Source organism: Zonotrichia leucophrys, chromosome 19 (assembly GCF_028769735.1).
Source record: "Zonotrichia leucophrys gambelii isolate GWCS_2022_RI chromosome 19, RI_Zleu_2.0, whole genome shotgun sequence".
Taxonomy (NCBI): domain Eukaryota; kingdom Metazoa; phylum Chordata; class Aves; order Passeriformes; family Passerellidae; genus Zonotrichia; species Zonotrichia leucophrys.
The window spans coordinates 6,763,793-6,786,283 of record NC_088188.1 but is presented as its reverse complement, the minus strand read 5'-3'; the positions used below and the strand labels follow the sequence as shown (position 1 = coordinate 6,786,283).

General features: G+C 62.0%; 2 protein-coding genes across 3 annotated transcripts in view; one reads left to right on the top strand and one right to left on the bottom strand.

Annotated features, from left to right (window-relative positions):
• Positions 1-59: 59 nt before the first annotated feature.
• Positions 60-17,391, bottom strand: DPH1 (diphthamide biosynthesis 1). Of its 2 annotated transcripts, XM_064729039.1 has the most exons (12): positions 17,324-17,391; positions 16,489-16,635; positions 14,330-14,393; positions 6,984-7,105; positions 5,155-5,309; positions 4,430-4,551; positions 3,035-3,103; positions 2,189-2,345; positions 1,240-1,340; positions 943-1,021; positions 529-660; positions 60-195 (listed from the first exon to the last, which is right to left on the bottom strand). In XM_064729039.1, exons 1-12 carry the CDS (start codon positions 17,370-17,372, stop codon positions 121-123), a joined length of 1,272 nt encoding a protein of 423 aa, XP_064585109.1. In that variant the 5' UTR covers positions 17,373-17,391; the 3' UTR covers positions 60-120. The 2 variants fall into 2 exon arrangements, 1 of the variants encoding a protein (XP_064585109.1); XR_010442371.1 differs by lacking the exons at positions 60-195; positions 529-660 and having other exon boundaries at positions 989-1,021; positions 1,428-2,345.
• A 1,380-nt stretch (positions 17,392-18,771) lies between these two features.
• Positions 18,772-22,491, top strand: part of RTN4RL1 (reticulon 4 receptor like 1) — a 29,590-nt gene continuing 25,870 nt past the window's right edge. Inside the window, exon 1 of the mRNA XM_064729435.1 lies at positions 18,772-19,136. Coding sequence (XP_064585505.1) covers positions 19,124-19,136 — 13 coding nt within the window. The 5' untranslated portion in view covers positions 18,772-19,123. The remainder of the gene's footprint in view (positions 19,137-22,491) is intronic.

The following is a 22,491-nucleotide window of genomic DNA, read 5'->3' as shown; positions in this document are numbered from 1 at the left end:
TCGAGTTACGGGGTGTGACCCCATCCGTTGCAGCAAAGGGGGTCCCGGTGGTGCTCACATCAGCGGTGCCCCCGCCGCTGCCCTCGCCAGGTACCGGAGCGCGGCAGCTGCGGGCGACACTCACGGGGCTGCGAGGTCCCCGGTGCTTGGCTGCTCCCCACCCTCAGGCGGGGCGGGGGGCGCCGGTGGCTTCCCCTGCAGGGACAGGGAGGGTCAGGGATGTCCCAGCCCCGGCCGGAGCTGCCATGAGCCGGTCCGTGCCCAGCGCGCAGCATCCCCGGGGGGAACCCCCCCATTCTCGGGGATCCGCGGGGCTCGGCAGGCGCCCACCCCGACACGGCTGCGGGGACCCGCGTGTCCCTCCCCCGGGCCGGGCTGGCACTGGCCCCGTTACTGCTCGATGGCAACGACACCACGGGGTGGCGCTTTCGGTACGTGACACCGAGAGGCACCGGGTGCTCAGCCCGTCCCGGTGCTCTCACCGGCCCGAGGGACCGAGCGGGACCCCGGTGTCCCCCCGCTGCCCACCTGTGCCGGCCGGGCGCGGCGCGGGGGCTGGGTGCCACCGTGGTTCACCGTCCACGGCCCCAGGGACTGGCTGGCATAGAAGTCCATGGGATAAGGCTGCTGCCACTCGATGTCCTGGAGAGCCACTGCAGCCTGTGGAGAGGACAGGGGATGAGTCCCCGAGTGGTGCCTGCACAGGGGGAGCTGGTGTGCTGGGAGAGGTCCCAGCATCCAGCTTGGTGTGCTGAGGAGGGCACTGCTGGGGCACTGGGAATCCCACTGGCTTCACAAAATATTGGATATCCCAGCAGCGTGCCTGGACTGTGCACAGAGCACAGGTGCAGAGAGGAGGGGGCACTGTCTAGGTGCAGGGACATCCCCTGGTGCATCACCCCAAGCCAGGACTGTCCCCACAAAGCAGAGAGGGGTGCTCACCTCATAGGGTGTCAGCAGTGGCTTGCTGAAGGCTTCTCCCCAGTCGATGGAGAGCCGGGGACAGGCTACCTGCACCCACCTGGAAGGAAATGTCACAGTGGGGATGAGCATTTTGGGAAGAACAAGGCACAGTGAAACCCCTGAGCAGAACCCCAGAATGTCCTCACTGTGCCAGCACCACCCTGGTAAGGACAGCCACGTCCCTTCCCTGCAGGACAGAAGTGTCAGGGACAGCTTCAAGCAGGAATTGCACAGGGATGGGGCACCCTGGGGCTGGAGGGGGTCAGCAGCACTCACACATCCACCTCTGGGAAGAGCTTTAACTTGCTGGGGAAGATCTCAGACAGCAGCACCCTCACATAGGGCCGGCCCAAGGCACGGAGACGTGACTCCAGGTGCTGCAGGGGAAAAAGGCACCTGGCAGGGTTAGGGTCTCACAGCAAGCCCCCCAAGCCCTGCCCACAGCCCCTTCCTGGCCATCAGACCCTCTGTGGGTCCCAGCTCTGCCCCACGTGTCCCTTTGGCAGTCACAGGCCAGACTGCGGCCATGGCTCCGGCTTGTGCCCAGCTCTCCCCAGCACGTGCCTCAGCCTAATGAAGTAATTACTGCTCAATGACAACAATCTGTTCTCGTTAGCGGCTGCCTGCCCTGGGACACCCGCCTGTCACGGGCTGGCTGCAGCCAGGGCTTGCAGGAGGAGGAGGAGAGGGGCCAGAGATGTCCTTGTCCTCCCGAGGTGGCACTAATCACCCCCTGCCCAGCCAGCCCTGGCCATGCCTGCAGTGCAAGAGCAGCTGGGACCTTGCTGCCCTGCCTCAAATCTCACCTGTGGCACCCCAGCATTTCTGGGTGTGAGCAGGGCCACCATGCTCAGAGGGCAGAACTCTGCTGTCCTGCTCCCCTCTCCCAGCCGGGTGCAGAAAGCGCCAGCCCGGCAGCTGAGCAGGGAGGCTGAACCTGATCGGAAGTTCATCCAATTAAAACAAACCCAGCCAATTAATTGCCGAGCTGTCTGGGCGAGGGGGGGTTCTCCAAGACTGGCCAGCTCTCCCCAGGAATGGGTTTAATGAGCCCTTGTCCAGCCTCCCTCATCTGCTGCTAATTGCCCATGCAGGCCGGGGCCAGTGGCCACGGATGGGTTGCCTGCGGTGCCACATCCACCCTGGCAGCGATGGTCCAGCCCTTCCCCACACCCAACAGCAGCTCCTGGTGCCTGGTGGGGACATTGGGCAGTGGGGCTGGTACCTGCAGGATGCTGGGGGAGCCCTGACGTCCCAGCGTGCCCAGGATGAGCCCCCAGCAGCGGGCAGAGCTGGCAGTGAGGATGGCGTCCTGCCGGGCGCGGTGCATGCGCTCGTGGCTGTAGTGCTCCTGCGAGAACACTTTGCTGTAGGGATCGTACCTGCAAAGCACGGCCAGGCTCACACGGGCTCCATCACCTGGCCCTCCTCCCAGCCATGCCTGTCCCTCATTAGCACTAATTGCCTCCCACAGCATCTGTCCTCCTGGCTGATGTAGGACCCAGCCGGCTCGTTAGGGGACAAGGATAGGGATAGGGACAAGTGTCCCACCACAGCACCCCAACGCCCAGCACAGCCTCGGCTCCGTGCTCAGCTTCACACTCAGCTCCCCCCCATCCTGGCTCATCAATTATGAAGAATTCTTTGATTTGTTGCTTTGTTTGACGAGGAGAATTTTAATCAAATCCCACTCGGGTTTCGGCAGCTTCACCAGCGCCATAAACCTGACGTGCGCCTCCCGTTTGTAACAAACGACCTACTAGGAAATTCAGATTCCTCCAAATGGGCCCAGCCTTTCACTCCTGATATTTCATCTGCTTTCAGCGGCCTCATCATCGCGCTTTATGGCCTCTGCCTGCAGCAGCCGGGCTTTAATGGCTGCACCTCCACGAGCTTTCACAGGTACTTGTCAAAATGTTTATATTCAGCTGGAGTAAATGGCTGGTGTTCATCTCCCCCAAGCACCTCCTCACCCACCCCGTGGCCTCTCACCTGCCCATGCCTGCTGCTGGGGGGCACATGGGGACAGATGGGAGGGTCCCCACCATGGGATTGGAGGGGGTGCCTGTACCTGTATGCAGGTATCCCTGGGTTGGCGATCATGATGGACTCCAGGTGGAAGCGCCCGTCGCCCAAATACCTGCAGAGAGGGGAGGGAGAGTTTTGGCATTGGGAAACAGCAGCACCCCTACCATGTGTCCACTGGTTTTCCAAACTGCAGCACAGTGGAGATGCCAGGAATTCAAACTCCTCTGCTGGGCAGCAGGCACAGCCAGGGCTCCCTGGCATGGCAGGGTTGGAGAGGCAGCCATGCTCGGAGCAAGGAGGGGTGCTCACACCAGCACGGGGCGGCTGGGAGCTGCTCCATCTCAATGGCTGGTTCTAGACGTTGCTGCTTCCATTTCTAATCGGATTTCCAGTCAGCAATTACATTTCAAAGCCTTTCATTCAGCTGCCCTAATGGAGTGAGGGCCTGGAAAATGAATTCAGACGTAAAACTTGACTAGATTTTGCCCTTAATTGGAGAATGACATTTTGGGAGATCAAAGCTAATTTGTCTGCAAAAGTTAGCCCCAGAGACGGTGCAAAGAAGAAAATAATAATGCAGGGAGGACGCAGGTAAGGCCGAGTGCACCTGCGCGGGTTGGTACTGCACTGCCGCTCCTGTGCCAGCTGCAGGGACCCACTCTCACCCATGCAGTGCCAGCCTGGCTGCCCCTGCCGTCCTTGGAGAGACAGAGAGTGGCTCAGGATGAATCCACAGCTCTCACTGCTCCTGTGTCCAGCAATGTGGAGCCCAGCTCCCTGCATGGCCGTGCTTGGAAAGGCACTGGTGCTGTTGGCTCCCAGCAGAGTGGGCAAGAAGGAGCTCAGCAAAGCCCAAACCCACACCTGGGCTCCCCAGCTCCCCCCAAGGGTGGGGTCCTTGTATTTATTTATTCTGCAGCACACTGTATTCACAGTACATTAAGCATTTCCATTACCTAAAATAATTAGGTGATAGGAAGCGAAGTGCTCCCTCTAATTTGCTGTCCTTAAATAAAATTAATGTTGCTGTGATGTTGGGCCCCGGCCATTTGTCTTTTCCAATTATCCACCCGCCCTTCCATCTATTATCTATTCTGATATACGACTCAATTATTTCCTCCGTGCTACAAGCACACGCCACTTACAAGCACACGCACACAGCGTGAGGAGCTGAAGGGGGCCCATCCCAGCCTGTGGATAGCCCTAAAACTGCACAAAACCAGGCAGGGGGTGCAGGAAGGATGGCAAGTCAGGGCCAGGCAGGAGGGTGCTACAAGCACACGTCACTTAAAGCAGCGTGAGGAGCTGAAGGGGGCCCATCCTAGCCTGTGGATAGCCCTAAACACCCTCTAAAACTGCACAAAACCAGGCAGGGGGTGCAGGAAGGATGGCAAGTCAGGGCCAGGCAGGAGGGTGCTGAAGGACCCCGGGTACTCACACAATGGCATCCGTGTCCTGAGCGAGCCGGGGTGACGTGCAGCCCAGGATCTCTCCTGGGGACAGTGGCTTACACTGGGGCACACACACCTTGTACTGGGAACGCAGCTCCTGTGACACTGCCTGTGGGACATGGAGGTCAGCAGGGACAGGAAAAACACAAAGGGTGGCTGGGGATCCTTGGGGACACCCCAACCCTGGCAGTCCCAGCTGTTGTGGAGGGGAACCAGCCTGCTTGGGGCAGCACCAGGAACGGCCCCGCGCAGCCGGGGATGCTCAGCGAGGCTCGACCAAAGTATCAATTAAAAGACAAGGGAAAAGGCTTAACGCTTGGATAGCCCCGTGTTTTGATAGACACGGCTCAAGAGGCTCATTCATCTCCTCCCCTCCTGGCCAGCCGGCCGTTGAGGGGCAGACAGACAGAGCCGCCGGAGCTCCCCCGGCCGCTGCCGGCACTGCATCAAAATGCCAAGTGCTCCACCGCCTGCCCTGACATTTCCAGAGCAGCTCCCGGGGGAGCAGGGGAGGGGTGCCGCCATGAAACATTGATCAGAGTTATTATAAAGTACTTGATCAACGTTCTGGCAGCGCCACATTATTGCAGAGACTCGTCAGAGGGGAACCAGCTCCACCAGCACCCCCGGGGCAGCCGCGGGGCTGGGACAGGGAAGGGCTGAGCCGCAGGAAAACTCAGGGGGAGACAAAAGCCAGGGATTTGCACCTCACCTGCAACGTGGAGACAAACTGGATGGTGCTGACCAGGGCCAGGGAGGTGCCTGCTGCAAAGTTGAAGCGAATGGTCTCAAGGAAATGGGATGCATCGATCTTTATGTCCACAAACACATAGAGCATCTTCAGCCCCTGGGTGGAGTCGATGGGAACTGGTGACAGGAGGAGACAGAGTCTGAGTGTGGGGTACACCCAGGGCTCCAGCGAGCCCCAGGGTGTTGCTGCCTGTTGGTGGGGCTCCCTGTGCCCCAAACTGCCCTGGCACAGGCAGGCTGGGCTCTGCCACCCCTCTGCCTGTGCTGGCACCCAGGGCAGGGGGTGCAGATGGGAGCCACAGAGAGCACCCGCTCGTTTCTCTCCAGATAATGGCAGCCTGGGGAATCAATGAACACAAATCTAATTACCCCTGGTGCTAAGAAGCCTTTGTCACCACGATTAAGTGAATAATTAAAGTACACAGAGTCCACATCGATCCACAGCTCCATGTTCACTTCCCATTTTGGTGCTCTTTGCCTGATCACAATTAAGTGCAAATTACTCCCTCCTGCGGGGCACATGGGGCTGGCAGGGAGCAGGAAGCATCGTGTGCCTCACCACTGGCCACCCTGGTGACAGGACCACTGTGGGCAGCTCAAAATGAGCCCAGCATCCTCACAGCAGCCCGAGGGTAACCCAGGGTGCCCTGTGACCCACCCAGCTCTGCCCTGTGACCCACCCAACCCAGAGCGAGCAAGGGAAATGAGGCCATGAGCAGCAGATGGCAGCTGGTGTGGTGACAGTCAGCATGGCAGTGCCTGCCTGTCCCTGCAGGGAGCAGCTACAGCTGATGTGACTCCCATTCCCTGGAGCAGCCTGATGGATACGGCCCCTTCTTCCCCTTCCTGCTGTTCATTCATGAGCAGCAGGCTACAAACCAGGAGTTTTACACTCCCTGTTCCAGTGGTGCCCATAACCCTTCTCCCTTAACAAAGCACCTAGCACCACATATTTATCACCAGGAACGCTCACACCAGCGTGGCTTTCAGGACAGAGTTCTCAACTGGGGAGTCAGTATTTCACACAGAGCCTGATGCAATTCTTCAAACCCATTTATAGGGCCCCATAAACGTCCAGGAGGGCTGCCAGGTGCTGGGAGCGTGGCAGCAGCAGGGATGCACACACCTCCTACTCATTATGGCAATTCTGCAGATCCACCTTAAAACCCAGAGCGTCTTATTGTTATTTTTGGGCTGATTCCATCCTGGGTGGACTTCAAAGTTAGCAGCATCTGGGACAGCAGCGCAGTTTCCATGGCAACTGGATCCAGAGTACTGTCCGCCTGGGGAGCACACAGCCTCCTCCTCCTCCTCCCTTCCCCGCCCAGCCTGCACTGTACCCTCAAAGCTGCCTTTCCTGGCCCTGGGGCAAGCAGGACCCCCAGGCCCCTGCTCTCCTCTGCCACCATTCCCTTTGTCATCACTCCTCGGAGGCCAGGTGGGGAGCAGGAGCAGCCTCATCCCCTGGGCCAGGGGGTCCTGCCAAGCCATGGCCTCGCTGCTCTGCTCTCGGGGACATGGCTGGAGCTGTGTGCTGCTGCAGCAGCCGAGCAGGATGAGCACGCCCTGCTGCACCCCAAATCCTGCCTGTGAGCAGCCACCCAGCCAGCCTGGCCCCATCCAAAGCCAGCAGCTGAAGCTGGAGAACAGAGAGTCTTTTGGGAAGGGATTAGCCTTTGGCACTAAGTCTCCGAGCTGGTATCCAGAGGGGTGTGGAGTTGCTCGGGGTGGCATGGGCACAATGCCACACACGGCCACCCCAGCAGCACCCTGGGGCTCAGTGTCACCTACTGAGGCAGCTGTGTCCATAGTGCACCAGGAAATCAGCGCCCAGGGCCCGGGCCGTGTAGTCATCCACGCAGCAGGCGCCGTAGGTCACATCTCCCATCACCACTGCCTCTGCATCCGTGAACCTGTGGGAGGGACAGCACTGAGGGTCACAGCCGTGTCACCAGAGCCCAGGTCCTGCCCCCCAGCCCTGTGGCGTGTCACCATGGGGGGACCCCGCGCCGCCAGCGAGCCACGCGCCGGAGAGGACAAGCACTGGCTACTCTCCGAGATGTCAACATGATTAAGCTGGAGAGCGGTAATCCGCCTCTTCAATTGGGTAAAGCTGTTTGCAATTCAGCGGATTATCCACTCATCAAACAATACGCTGCCAGATTCCTAATGCTCCAGCAGGGAGAGCAGCAGAGGGAGACCCGGCACAGCGTGGTGCCACCGCTTCCACCAGCCAGCCTGGGGACTGGAACCACCAGGATGGGCTGTCCTGGCATCCCTTGTGGTGCCACCACTATCACCAGCCAGCCCTGGGGACTGGAGCCACCAGGATGGGCAGAACAGCTGTCCTGGTATCGCTTGTGGTGCCAGCCAAGCCACCATCACCCCATGGTTCTGGGCACTGTGTGAGCTGGTGAATCCAATCTGCACCTGGCTGTGTGGCCAAGCTGTGTCACCTCCAGAAGAGCTGGTGCTTAAGTGGTACTTGGTGAGAGAAACCACCAAACCACCACTGGTGCTGTCCCCTACCCCCAGTGCTCCAGTCCACATCCAGCCTGTGGGTGAAGTGGCACACACCAGCACCGAGCAGCAAAGCCAGGGCTCTGGCATGATTCAGAGGCACCACCTTTGTGGGTATTTATGGCACCATTTTGGGGGATTATTAGCTTGGCTACCTTCCCGGGGAGCTGCCGCAGCAGGATGAGAGCAGGTATCGCGATGACAAAGCCCCGTGCCTGGAGGGGCTGCTTAAACCAGATGCTAATTCCTCATTTAATTGAGGCCTGCTGTAGCTCCGTGCCAGCGGGGTCCCCCCTGCTGCTGGCACCGGGCACCAGGGCAGGAGGGGGCCCTGGCACAGCGTCACCCCCTGCAGCACCCATGCCTGGCTGGGGGCCAGGGTCCCGCGCTCCCCCCGAGCGCCAGGCAGGGAGCGTTACGTCGGCGGCAAGAATAGAAATGGTGGGCAGAGCTGGGCAGATGGCAGAAGGTGGAGAAATGGCGGAGCGTGCTGAATATTAACAGCTCCGGCCCCTCCATCAGTGCCTGGGGAGGGGGACAGGGGAGCAGCAATGCTGGAGCATCCCCGAGGAGGGGGCACAGCCATCCTCACCTCAGTCTGGTCTGGGCAGCTCCTGCTCCAAAGAGTTGGGGAACATCAGAAGATGGGCAGGATCCTGCCAGCGCCCAAATCCCACCATTCCTCACGGCCAGCGTGGCCTGGATGGGAGGATGGCTCCTCCACTGCCCACGTGGGCACACCGTGGGGCTGGGGGCTGCCAGTGAAGGTTCCAGAAGGCTCTTCCCACCCTTCTGAGCCCCCAGCCCCCTCCTCTAATGAGAGGTGATGAGATGAACATGAATCAGACTCCACACATCTCAGCAAAAGTGGAAAATTATTCAGCTCCTTAAGATTCAGGATGGGGAGGTCTGACTCAGAGCGGCAGCCAGCGCCGCTTAATTTTTTATAGATTAAAATGTATGCAAATTGGCCCAAACCCCAGAGAAAGTCCCTGGGGGTGAAGAGCAAGAAAGTGAAATAGCAACAGTGGAAGGAGGAGGGCAGAGGTGCCCGTGGCCCTGCCTGATGTGTGGGGCTGCAGCTGGGCAGGGAGAATGAGGCTGAGCCCTGCGCTGGCCGTGGGCAAGATTCCTCCTCTGGCTGCAGGGAGTGGAGTCACAGGTGAGCAAAGATGCCATGGGATGGTGCCTGGTGAGCAGGGAACCCTGGCAAGGCTGGGAGCCTGGTGGTGCTGCAGGAGGGGCTCCAGGATGGCACACACCGGGTTCACCCGCTCCGGCTGGGCTGGACAATCGAGCGGAGCCGTAATCATCTCCAGAGACAAATCAAAGGCAGGCACCAGGGCCTCCCCTTGATGTTTTAATCAGTTCAGTGTCGCCAGAGTCTTTCATCAAACTACAGAGGAAGGAAATGTCAATTAGCAGCCACCTGCCTCCAACGCAGGCTGGGGAGCTGCTTCCCAACCAGCCCGGACCAGGCCGTGGGCAAGGGGCAGCCACAGCAGCATCTTTGTCAGTGTTTTGTGTCCCTGGAAGTTGTCACAGCCACGGATGGGTCCCAGCAGTGTGCTGGCAGTGGTGACAGGGATGTCCCCACCCAGTGCTGAGATGCTCATTACAGCTGGGAGCTCATGAATATTGAACACGTGGGGAGGTTATTCATCTTTTACGTCCCGCAAACCCCGGCTCATTCGGAAAAACCGCCTGGCCTTAGCATTTTTCTCATCTCCCCCTAATTCATTATCTGCTCCTTTAAACAGATGGCTCCCAAAATCCCATTTATAAAGAGCCATGCTCAGCACTGGCAGGATGTGCCCCAGGGCAGGCCAGGTCCCACCCTGATCCCCGCTGGGACCCCCAGCCCTGCTCCCCAGCACAGGACGGAGACAGCAGCAATCCAGAGACAAGTTTTGGGGCTGAAAACGCTGGGTCAGAGACATGCACACATGGAGCCTGCATGTTTCCAAGCATGGGGTAGCCAGCCCCTGTCACCTGAGCACAAGCATTTGGCTGGAGCAGCCCTGATTTATCCCAGCCCCTCGAAAAATGAATGAGAGCGTTTGCTGCTGGCAGGAGCGCGAGGTCCCTTGGCAGCGTGTGAATGATACAGTGCTGGTCCTCGAGCCATGAGGCAGAGTTGCTCTCCCCAGCAGGGATGAGTCCTCAGCCCCTGTGTGCCCACCAGCCCTTGCTGGGGAGGGGGTCGAGGGGACTGGGCTGAGAGTGGCCAGTCCTGGCACCCCTGTGCTGTGGGAGGATGGAGGCAGCACTGGGATGCCAGGGTGCCTTCATGATGTGCTGGGAACAGGGAAGTCGTGCCCCTTGCCTCACCCCCATGTGGCCCTTCAAATACCCCACAATTGCCTACCCTGTGCCCACGCCCAGCGTGTCCCCAGGACACCTGTGGGTGCTGCTGTCCTGGGCTGTGGGGGCTGAGCCCAGCCCTGGCTGAGAACAGTGCACTCAATTAGCAGAGAAGCCCATCACCAAGCCCCATTACCAGACTCCCAACTTCATTAGCACAGGAAGGCTGCACATAATGAAAATAATGAGTTTGAGGTTTTATTGCAATTGGTGCTGGAAGAGCCTGGCTGCAGATGGAGCCCCACAGAGCTTCTGCAAGTGGGGCGTGATGGGGAGAGGTGGTGGGTGTCCCCATAGCCCCCCAGGAGGAACCATCTCCAGCTGGCTCCCCTCCCCTGAGGGACTTCCCACTCTGTCCTCATCATAGGTGGCAGGACAAACACCACCTCTCAAGGGACACGTCCCAGAGCACCCCAGCTTTGCTGGTCGTGTAGCAGCAAAAAAACCCCAAAATAAGGCAAATTAAGGGTCAGTGCATGCTGGCTAAAAAGGCACCACGACCATCCTGTGTCTGGATTATGCCTGTCCCCTCTTCACAACACAGAGCTCTGTGGGATACAAGGAGGTGGCATGGGGCACTGGTGGTGGGCACCACACTGTGCTGGCACATCAAGCCCTGGGAGGTGCCAGCCCTATACACCCCACACATTCCCCCCAGCCCAATCCCCCTGGCGCAGCCACCACCCGGGCAGAAGGTTTTGAACATCTCCAATGAAGTGAGAACTCCATTCCTCCTAATGATGCTGTTGTGTGGTTAATGACAGTGATTAAATTCCCCTGCACAGTGTGCACCCGCTGCCAGAGCCTCCAGGTTGTGCTGAAAAGGACAAGGGAAGGCAGAGCGGGCCAGCAGAGCTGCACTGTGCAGCTGAGGCCAGATCCTGATCCCTGTTAGTGTCCCAGGGTGGCCTTTGGGATCTCCTGGTGATGCTGCCAGCTCCATCACAGCATTCAGTGCCACACTGCTCAGTGCCACATGGCAGAGCTGCCTGGCCAAGGGACCTGGCACCTGCTGGCACTGGGAACCTGCTGGGCACACCAGCCATGGCACTGGGTACTGTGTAGGGCACACCATCCATCAGGGCCTCTTTTGTCCCGGCCATAGTGGGGCATTTCAAGCTCTGCCACAGCTGTTGGGCTGTGCATACAGATGTTTAACTCTTTATTGTTCAACCAGGACCTGGTGCCACTCCAAAAAGTCCCTGTCAGCTCCTGAGTCACCAGGATGAGACTGGGACGGTCTGTGCACCTCCAGCACCGCCTCGCATGGATCTTCAAAAGCCACTGGGAGTTGGGAGGTGTTTAAAAAGGTGTTTAAAGCCACTGGGAGTTGGGAGGTGTTTAAAGCTATGGCAGGGCAGCCTCTGCAAGCATCAGGACACCCCTGGGTCCCCCACCATTGCCCATCCCCACCACCAAGCCTGGGCTGATTAGCAGGAGCCTCTCACCCCGGCGTGGCACAGGAAGACAGAGGGATTAGCAGCTGCGAAGCCTGACAGCCGACTTTATTAACACAGAATCAAAAGCCCAGCTGAGAGCCCAGCTGATCCGTCTGCTCCAGCCGCGGCAGGGAGGGGAGCAGGGCCCGCTCCTGGCTGCACAGCCCCCAGCTGCAAGCTGGTGGCACATGGGGGGGGGGGACACGACTGCCACCTCCCCGGCATGACAGCGGCTGGGCTTGGGGGGCTGCCCCTCCCCGAGCTGTGGTCCGAGCTCCCCCCACGCTGCCGCCCCCCAGCACGAGTTCCTCCCTGCCGAATTGCATCAGCCGTGACAAATGGAGCCAATTTGGAAGGTGCCGCGGGAGTGTCGTGATGTGGCGCCGGCAGCGCGCAGACCCCGGCCCCGATGTCCTCCCCCCCGGCAGCCCGGCCCGCCCCGGCACGGCTGTGACAATGACAAACCTATTAAGGGTAATTAAGTGGCCTCACACCGGTCAATGCTCCGAGTGTGCTCTCGGTTTCAAAGGCTCCAGGCTGAGAACCCCATCGGCCTTTCTGGCGATGCGTCGGCTGCATCTCCATCCTCGCAGCCCCTGGGGGCTCGGCCAGCGCCAGGGCAATGCTGGGAAGCTCAGACCTGGCTGCCCCCTCCCCTCCTCACTCCACGGAGCTCTCCCCGGGGGCCTGCTCACTCCCACACGGCACCGAGGGACGTGGTGACACTGCCATCCCACCGCACGGGGACAGACAGACGCACAGCGAGCAGCGTGTCCCCCTCCTGCGGTGCGGGGGAGTGAGGCACATCCCTGCTCTCGGCTCTCCCAGCAGCACCAGGCCACGGCACAAATATTCTATTAGAAGGCAGCTCCAGTAGAAGGGATAAATATTCCGTCTGAGTGGCAGCTGACACGGCTCCAGTTCAACCCAAACACACAGGGGTGGGCACTGTCACCCCAGGGGCACAGCCCTGGGCATGGCTCTGCAGCCAGCAGCAGGGAATGCAGGCAAGGGGGAACTCACCCCCCAAACTCCCACCAGCGAGGACAGGGCAAGATGGGCTGGGGAAAGGGGCTGCTCGCTGAGCAATGCCCCCAGTGGGCACACAGGTATTCCTGTCACATCCTCTCTGTCACCAGGAGGAAGGGGACACCAGCCCAGGGCTGGTGGTACCCCTAGCCCCTGTCCCCAGCCTGGTGACAGCAGCCAGAGCACAGAGCTGCAGCGATTCCTGTCACGTTGGAGGCTCCTCCGGCCCCAGCACTGGGTGAGCAGGGCCAGCAGGAGCGGGTGGCCGAGCTTCCATTCCACATTAATGCTGGCCATGAATATTAATAGCAGGAAGAGGCAGGAACTAACGAGGCCACCTGCCGATTCACACCTCACCTCCAGCAGTGTGGCTGGGTCCCCAGTGTGTCCCCAGGAGAGTGGACACAAGGCTGGGCTCACTCCTGCCCACAGCCACTGTGGTACCCAGCACAGCCACATCCCCAGCCAGGGGCACGGATGGCACCCAGTGCTCCCAGTAAGGGAGTGGCAGTGGAGCATCTCTGGGTACTGCATGGTGGCAGTGAGGGAAGGATTCAGCCCTCCTGCTCAGCCTTGAAGCCATCCCTCATCCAAACACCATCCTATCGGTGCCCTCACATCCCCTCCTCCCTTGGCTGGGCACCTGCACCCACGCAGCACCCCTCACCAGCCCAGCGAGGATGCCAGCACCCCAGAATCCAGCGGCACCCTGGCATTCAGCACCCTGGAATGCACCATCCACCGGGAAGTGTGGCTTAAGGTTTCATTCAGATAAAAGAGCCCCTTAATCCGCTGCCTTTGAAGTCGGAGACATGAAAGCGGCTGGGTGCCAAAGCCGGAGAGGAGGCAGCTGCACTTAAAGGGACAAACCCACGCCGAGCTGCCCACACTCGCACCCATCCCCTGCCCCCCTCGCCCGTGCCCACCTTCCCACCCAGTGTGGGGAGGCGATGGCAGAGCGGGACAAAGCCCGCGGGCACGGCTGCCTTCTTACCCAGCACGGCAGCGAGGCAAGGCAGCTGCTAATGAGTGCCACGACCCCGATGGCAGACGAGGCACGAAGTGCTATTAGCACTAATTCATTGTGCTAAAACAGAGAGGGGCTGCGGAGGGGGCTGCGGTGGGTGGGGAGGAAGGCAGAAGCGCTCAGCAGGAAAGAGATCACGGCCAATTTCTGCAAGGTGCCTGCATCCACTGTCACTGCACAGCCCAGCTCCTCTCCAGTGCCTCAGCCTCGCCTCTCAAGCGGCTCGGAAAAATCAAGAGAGGAGCCGTGGCCAAGGGGTCACACAGCAGGAGTGACCCTTTCCGTGCCACCAGCGTGGCCTCGAGCCTCCCCAGCCGCAGCAGGGCTGCCCCTGCACATCTCCGCGGCTGCAGAGGCAGGACGAGGCCGGGGGAGGAGGCCGGGTCCCTGCCGCAGCGCTGGCCCCGCTGCCGGCCCTCCCCGGGGCGCTGCCGGGGCACCGGGCTGGCGTCAGCCGCTCGTTAACACGGCTGCTCCCGGCTCCAGCCCCCCTGCGGGGCCCGGCATGCTGAGCCTGTCAGCAGCTCCCGGCTCAGCGCAGAGGGGAGGAGAAGCCGAGCTGGGCTGGCACCGAGCCGGTCCCTGCCCCCAAGGATGGCAGCAGGTCCTTGTCACCCACCACAGCGCTGCCCAGCCAGGTTGTGGGCACAGACACAGCACCTCCTCATCCACAGCCCTCTTCCTTCCAGTGGCCAAGCCATCCCCAGCAGTATTCCCCATCCCCTGGCCAGCCCCACAGGGAAAAGCTGTGCTCTTACCGCTCAATGATGTCAGCGATGGTGCAGGCGAACATGAGGAGCCCTTCTGGCATCTGCAGGGCCACTGGGAAGAGAAACAGCCACGGGGTTAGGAGACATCCTAAAGTGGGAACCAGCTCAAGGTGCAGCCACAAACTCCCCTCCCCAGACCAGCCAGGTGTTGGCCAAAAATCCCTGTGGCTCTGGCAGCTGGGGTGCTGCCTGCCCTGCCTTCGGCTGCATCCACACCTCATCCCTCTCTGAACCCGCTGACACTGCTGCTCTCTCCCACTTCCCACTGTAATGACTTCCAGATTTTAATTATGTGCTGCACAGCAAAAGGTACTTTCTTCTGTTTATTTTAAACCTGCTCCTATAATGTAAACGTGTGCCCCTGGTTCTCCTGGTACAAGAAAGAGTGAATAATCATCCCCTGTTCAGCCTCTCCACATCATTCACAATTCCACATCCCTATCATATCCCCTTTCGTTCACCTCTTTTCCAAGCTAAAGGATCTAAACCTATTTAATCTCTCCTTATACAGAAGCTGCTCCAAACCTTTGATCATCCTCAGTGCCCTTCTCCACACCTCCCTCGCAGCTCCTCTCTCCATTTCAGGAGGGTGGCCAGCAACAGCCGCAGCATTGTGCCTTGCAGGAATTTATTCAACAACAAATTGATGTTTCCTCATTCGCTCCCTCCTCAGAGAACAATCAGAACAATCCCCGTTCCTCCAAAGGCCAGCAAACTACCCAGTGCCTGGGCTCCACAGGGTGGTGGGGAGCAGCAGGGACCATGATGGAGGAGGTAAATGGAGGAGGCCCCACTAATCCTGTTGTTCTTTCACCTCCCAATCCCACTAAGATATCCCAACTTCCATGCTATCTATCCAAACACTCCCTCCACAAAATCCCCGTGCTTCCAGGCCCAACTCAGGCCAGCGTGGAGCTGTGTGAAGGCCTGGCTCAAATCAGGCTGATCCCACCCTGTTCCAACCTGCAGGAAAGCTGCACATGCTCTGCCAGCAACCTGACCTGGCAGGGATGAGGTTCCACATCCCAGCATCCCCCATTGAGCCCATTTGGGGCTGCCCTCCACCCCAGATCTGCAAAGAACAGAGGCAGGAGGTTGCTCTCCATTGCCACAGCACAATGGGGAGAGGGGGTGCTCCCCAGCCCCCCAAACCCCGCAGCAGGCCGGGCACAGGCAGGGCTGGCTGCAGCCCTGTGGGAGGCTGCGTTCCCCCAGCAACGAGCCCCTGGCTGCTCTCTGCACACGCGGATTTTTAAATCCCAGCACGGCTGGCTGCCTGATGGGCTCGGCTCCCAGCTCGGAAGCCTAAATCCCAGCCGCATATTTACATTTAATTAGGAGGTGCCAAGCGGCAAAACACAGCGAGGAAAGGCAGAGCCAGCACGGCTGGGCGGCCCCGCCGTGTCCTGCTGGGACACGCCCAGCCCTGACTGCCACCCCAGAGCCGGGATGGGCAGCGCAGCCCCACACCCTGCGGCCCTCCAGCATGGCAGCCGCGAGCAGCTCAGCCTCCAGAACATCCCCGAGACGCCTGCCAGCTCTGGCAGCTCGGTGGCAGCAGGCAGAGCCGTTCCCAGGTGGATACAAAGCGTTGCAAATCCGGCTGTGCCACACGAGCAGCCCCTGCATGCAGGTGCAGGCAGGGTGGGGACGCTGGTGACACCCGGGGATGGAGGGGGAGGCTCCCAGCCCTGCTCCCCCTAGCTGAGCACAGACCTGATGCCTCCACAATCACTCCCTGCTCCTCTGAGGAAGGTTCAGAGCAGGCAGCAGCACGGCCCAGCTCCCTGCCAGCCCCACCCGGTGCCCGGTGTTGTGGGGCTCCCCCTTGCCAGCGCCAGCAGCGCGTCAGGAAAGCGCAGGGAGAGAGGAGAGAGGCAAGAGGAGCACAGCAGGGACCTGGCCAGCATCCCAGACACATCTCCAGGCTGACAGGTCCACGCAGCTCAACCTGTCCTGTCCAATGTGATTATAATCCAGAGATACAGATCTATTAACCCCCCTCGAGAGGAGCAGAGCTCGCCAACACAGAGCTGAACACACCGAGGGCACAGCAGCAGCTCAGCCCCAGCCTCACCTGCCCCACATGGGGGGCTCAGCAGCACAAACCAGCCCCAAACCCGCTCATGCCCCGGGGCAGCGCTCACCCTTCCTGGCACCAGCCTGCCGGATGCGCCACACGGTCTTGGGGATCTCGAAGTTGTAGTTGGGGGGCAGGGCCAGAGCCGCCTCCCGCAGCTCCGCGTTGCCCAGGATCTCCTCGGGGATCTGCTGGGCCACATACCGGGCTCGGGCTGCGGGACAAACGGGGAGGGACCGAAAGGAGCGGTCAGAGGGCACGGCACGGGTCACCGTGCTGTCCTTGGGTCACTGCTCACACCCCTGGGGACAGTGGGGAAAAGGGCCGGGGTCCTGCCGTGCACGCTGGGGGCAGATTGCTCTCGTTTTTTGACGAGAACAAGGCGTATTTTTTAGCCCAGAAAGCACCGCAGTAACGATGTGAAACCCTGTGAGTGCAGCTGGTTGTCCCTACAGCGAGGGCACAGCACGCACAGCCCCTCAAGGCTCATCACGAGCACCCCGCTGACACCGTAATGCACCCCGGTTTCTCCAGCGAGGGGATCCCGTTATCCCACCGGGAAGGAGCCGCCCGGTGCCGGCTGAGCCATCCCCGGGAGCCTCATCCCGAAGCCGCCCCCCGACAGCAGCCGCCCCCCTACATCTCGGCGATGCCAGAGTGCAGCGGGGGAGTGACAGCAGGGGGATTATTCACTATTTCCAGCCCAACACCGGCGCTCACGAGCCACCGAACCCTCCCCGCACGGCCCACGGTACAACCGACAAAGGGCCAGCTGGGCCGGGCCGGCGGCGGGGGTGGCCGCGACGGTGGGGGAGCCACCTCCCGCCACCGGCCGGGCCTCCCCCGTCGAGGCAAGCAGCACAGCGGCCGGTAGCGGCAGCACTGAAGCGGTCTCAGCGCACCTTTGGCGGGCACCGGGGCCGCGCTCCCGGCCCGCACGGGGGCCGCCATGGCTGTGCGCACGTGGGGGCGGAAGGCAGCACTAAGCGATCCCCGCGCAAGGCCGGAGCAGCCGCCGGCCGAGAGATCGAGCTCGAGAGCGCACGGGGCGGGCCCCGACGGGACGGGACGGGCGGAGAGGACAGGCGGGGACCGAGCGCTCTCGGCACGGTCCCGGCAGGACGCTGGGAGTGTAGTGGGGTGTGACAAGCGCTGTGATGGCGGGGCTGTCCGCCCTTCACGTCGGGGACGTGGTGCCGCCGCATCCCTCGCGGTGCTGAGTGTTTCAGGGTTAACCTGTCCTAACGTTAACACGGGGACGGGGCGGGGGCACCGGGCACGGCACCGGCACCGTGACCCCCTCACGCCCTGCGAAGCATGGGGCAAGAGGGACCCGAGGGTAATGGGGACCCCCTGGAGATAACGGGGATCCCGACGGTGCAGTGAGGACAGCGATGCTCCCGGTGGAGTAACGGAACCCTCTTGGGGCAGCGGGGATAACGGGATCCTCGATGGGACAGAGGGAAAGAGGCAAAAGGGACCCTCGAGAGGCAGCAGGGACAGTCTGGGGTCAGCGGGGACCTCCAGGGGACGACAGAAGACCGAGGAGGCAGCGGGGACCCCCCGAGGAAAGCGGCGATCCCGGCGGGGCGGGGGGACAGCTGCGCTCCCGGGGGCATAACGGGGAGGAGGCGGGAGGGACTGTCCGGGACAGCGGGGACAGCTCGGGGACACCAGGGTGTCGGGACCGCGGCGGGGAGTGCGGGGACAGCAGGGATCGGAACACAAAGGGAACAGCGGCCGCCGGAAGGCAGAGGGGACAGCAGAGCCCCCCGGTGACCCCGGTGGGACGGCGGGGACGAGAAGGGGCGGAGGGCACTGTAGGGAGCGGCGGGACCGTGCCGGGGCGGCGGGGACAGCGGAGACCCGATCGGACAGCGACATCTCGGCAGGACAGGCGGGCAGAGGGGACGACACGGGGCCGAGGGGACGGACGGTCCCCGGGGAGCGGCAGGGACGGTGCTGGACAGGCGGGACAGCGGGGACAGCCGTGATCACGGCAGGCGCGGGGCGGCGCGGCGGAGCCTCGGTGCGATAACGGGGCACGGTGAGGACGGCGACGGCAGAGGGGACAACGATGTGCCGGGGGTGACAGCCGGTCCCACGGGCACCGCAGAGCTTGGGGGGGGCGGCGCTGGGCCGTTCCCCCGGCGGGGTGGAGGGAGGGCGGCGGCGCGGGGAACGGGAGCAGCGGCACTTTCACGAACTGTCCACGGGAGGCGGGAGAGGCGGCGGCGGCGGCGGAAGGGGGGGGCCCGGGGGGGGCTCGCCCAGCCCAGCCCAGCCCAGCCCGGCCCAGCCCTGCCCGCCCCGTCGCTGCCCCGCCCCGCCCTGCCCAGCCCTGCCCGCCGCTGCAGGCAGCGCGGCACCGGCACCGGGCACCCCTTTATAGGCTCTGCCCGAGGGGGTGGGGGGCGGCGGCGGCCCCAGCCCCGAGGGGGCGGCTCCCCCCTAAAAGCCGGCGGCGGGACGCGCGGCGGGCAGAGGCGCGGCCGGCGCTCCCCGGTGCTCCGGGGCCGCCGCTCCCCGGTGCCGCTGCGGCTCGGCCCGCCATGCCCCCGCGGGGGCCGCTCGCCCGGGCTCCGGCTCCTCGTTCCCGGTACAGCAGCAGCCGCCGCCGCCGCTACCGCTCGCCGCCGCCGCGCCCGAGGCTCTGAGCGCCGCCGCCGCCGCCGGGAGACCGCGCCCGCCCCGGCTCCAAGATGCTCCGCCAAGGTGAGCAGCGCACCGGGAGGGCACCGGGCGCCGCGGGCACCGGGGGCAGCGGGGCCGGCCCCGAAGTTTGTCTCCCCGCCGAAGTTGGGGCCGCGCCGCCGGGCGCCCCCCGCCGCCACCGCGTTACCGGCGCCGCCACCGAGGCTCGGGCACCCCCCGGGGAGCGGCACCGGCGGGAGCGCAGCGCGGCGGGGAGGCGGGAGACCGGGAGGAGCGATGGGAGGCAGGGCAGGCGCCGGGTCCCGCAGGACCGGGGACGCGGCGGGTCCCGCGGGCACCGGGCTACGGCGGGTCCCGGAGGCAGCGGACATGCGGCGGGAGCGGGGGTGGGGGGGGTCGGTGCTCGTCCCTCAGGGCGAGGGAACGGCAAACGGGGCTCGCCGGGGAGCGCGGGGGGCTCGGCGGGGAAGTTGGGGCGAGCCGTCCCGTTCGGCCCCCCCCGAGGAGAATCGCTCCGCTGTGACATCACGCGATTTCCATGGCAACCGCCTGGGACATCATCGGGGAGCGTTGTGACATCACGGCCGGGGGAGCCGCCGGCCCTCCCGGGGGGTCCGGGACGGTGGGGAGGGGGGGGCAGCACCCCCGGTCCCGCCGCACCGGGGCCGGTCCCGGGAGATGCTGGGGACAGCGGTGACATGCGGGGGACCCGGCTGGACCCCCAGTGCTGCCCCGTGCCCCGGGGAGGGGGCGACAACACAGCCCCAGGCCCAGCCCTCGCCACCGGCAGCACATGCCCCTCTCTGCGACGAGGCTCGGGCAGAGGGGAAGGTACCAACACTCTGCGTGCAGCCCCTGGCATTGGGGTGCAGCCCCCCGGGCAGGGCAGAGCCCCCTGTGCCACCCCCGAGAGGCTTTTCCCGCTGGGGGAAATGTCACCTTGCGGCGGCGTGGCCTCGCACTCGGGTGCTCCTTCCTCCGGCTCAGCTTTGTTTGGTGTGTTAACCCAGCCCGGCTGATGAGTTGAGAGCAATCCCCAAGCCTTTGGAGCTGTCCTGCTTTCCAGCCTCGATTCCCAGCCCTGCTGGAGGAAAAGCCTCGTCCAGGCTGGGAAATGGGGAGCCTGAGGTGGAGGCAGGCAGCGAGGCTGCCGACAGGGCTGGATCCCACCAGGGGTAGCCTGTTAAGGTCAAGATCTACGGCTTTCATTTGTGGAGCTAGAAAAACAAAATGCAAATTGAAGAGCCTGTGGGCTAAAGCAAAACCTATTCTTAAAGTTTTTTGTCTTGTTAAGCAAGGAAATAGAGTGCCAAATAGGCTTTGTTAAGTGGCAGTCTAATTAATTATTTAAAATCTTGTAGCTGTCTTTCATTAGAATTTATCTGTACATCAACCACAAAATCAGTCAAACACACTCATTTATAAGTTAATACCGTTCCTGAATAATTCAACAGGCAGTTAGAGGAGGCCTCCATCCTGCCACAGGTTCTCCCCTCCCTGCCTCACCGTGGCCAGGTGTCCCTGGGCAGGGCGTCCCTGTCCCCAGCATTTGCCCCAAGCAGGGTATGGAGGGGACATCCAACATGTGAAGCAAGAGGACAAGGGGACAGCTGCTGCTGGGGCACTGGGATTGGGCCAAACCCCTCTGTGGGGCTCTGGGGTGGCTGATTTTTGAATGGTGGCAAGGTGGGTGCCAGTGCGGGCTGATGGTGGCACTGCCACCACCTTCCACATCCCACTGCCAGGGACCAGGCTTGAGTCTGAGGCCATGGCAGGGCTTGATGCAGCAGGAGCTGTGCATGGTTGACACCTCCAAGGGAGGCAGCAGGAGCTGTGCATGGCTGACACCTCCAAAGGAGGCAGCTCCAAGGGGACAGCTTCACACACGGTGTGCAGCAGGATGGTGGCAGCATGGCCGGGCGAGTGCTGCTGTTCCTGAGGGCATTTTGGGCCTCTTGCACCCCGAGAGCTTCATCTGTGCAGTCACTGGTGGGGATCAGGGTGGGTTCTGAGCGGTGGGATGTCGCTGGTGCGTGGCAGTGGGTGACAGTGTGGGTGCAGCCCCATCCTGGGTGAGGGTGTCACAGCCTGGGCCGCAGGCAGCCGCAGGCAGGAGCGCAACGCTGGCAATGCAGGAGAAGGAGATTTCCAGGTCAAGGATGACACCAAGGTCATGGGCAGCCACATCCCTGTCCCTTCCATCGCTCATGCCATCAGTGGAGTGTCCAGCCTCCATCCCTGCCTGCCAGGGCAGCAGCCAGTGGGCAGGGTGCAGGCGCAGGCTGGACTGCGGTTCTTGCGCCGGGGAGCCAAGAGCCCAGAAACCTTTCTGCTTATAAAAGTTTAATTTCATAAAGAGCTGATAGGAAGCCACAAGCTCTCTGTGCCCGCTGAAGCAAGGGAGGGGGTCAGGATGTGGCCCAGGCTGTCCCTGTGGTGGTGCTGGGGGGAGCAAGGAGAGCTCAGCCTGCCTGGACCTGGAGTCAGATTCAGGATGTGAAGGAGCCGTGGCTGCTCAGTGACCTGCACTGGTGGAGCCTGGCAGGGTCAGAGCCATGGCCATGCTTGGCTGGATGTTATTCCCACTTTTTGCCTAAAATGCCACACCCGGTGCCCTGCAGTCCCATCTGGGTGCTGGAAGCTGTGGGTGACACTCCAGGTGGCCTCGAAGCACTGCCCTAAAAACATCAGTGAACCTGCTGGGGAGATGTAAAAAGATGCATTTTCCAGCGTGATTTCACACCCATCTTGCCCTGAAGCAGTGCTGGAGCCAGTGGCACAGGCCAGCAGCAGGGGCAGGGGGGCTCCATGGTGTGCAGCATGAGGCCATGAGTGGGATGTCATTGCCTTGGGGCCGGGCAGGAACCTGGGCTGCTGGAAACTGCTGATGGGATCTGACAGCACGAGCCAAAATCTTGTTTGAAGGCAAAAGCCAGGCAGGGAAGTGTGGGAGCCTGAAGGGACATGGTGATGGTGGCCAGGTGTGACCAGGGCTGTCTCCCACTGGGGTGTCCCCCGCTCCTGGCAAGGGAGTGTAGAGGCAAAGCCCCCCTCACAGAGAGTGACCCAGGACACGGCCACCTCAGCCCCACATCACCTGTCCCACATTGGGGCACCCCTGGGTGACACTGCCACTCACCCCCACCCCAGGGAGCTGCTCCAGTCTCCCCCAAACAGCCCAAAAACTCGGGCTTTGTTTGCCAAGTGCAATTCCAGGGTTCAGCCACGATCAATAGAGACTCGGGTTATTAAGAGCAGATTATGTTTGCAGAGCACTTTGGTGGAGCAGCAGCAGCTCAAGGCACCTACACCCCATCAGTGGTGGCTGCTGTTTGGTTCCCAGAAGGTTGGGATGGGTGAGGTGCTGCCCTCATTCAGAACCCACCAGAGGAGGCTGAAATCTGATTTAGGAGCA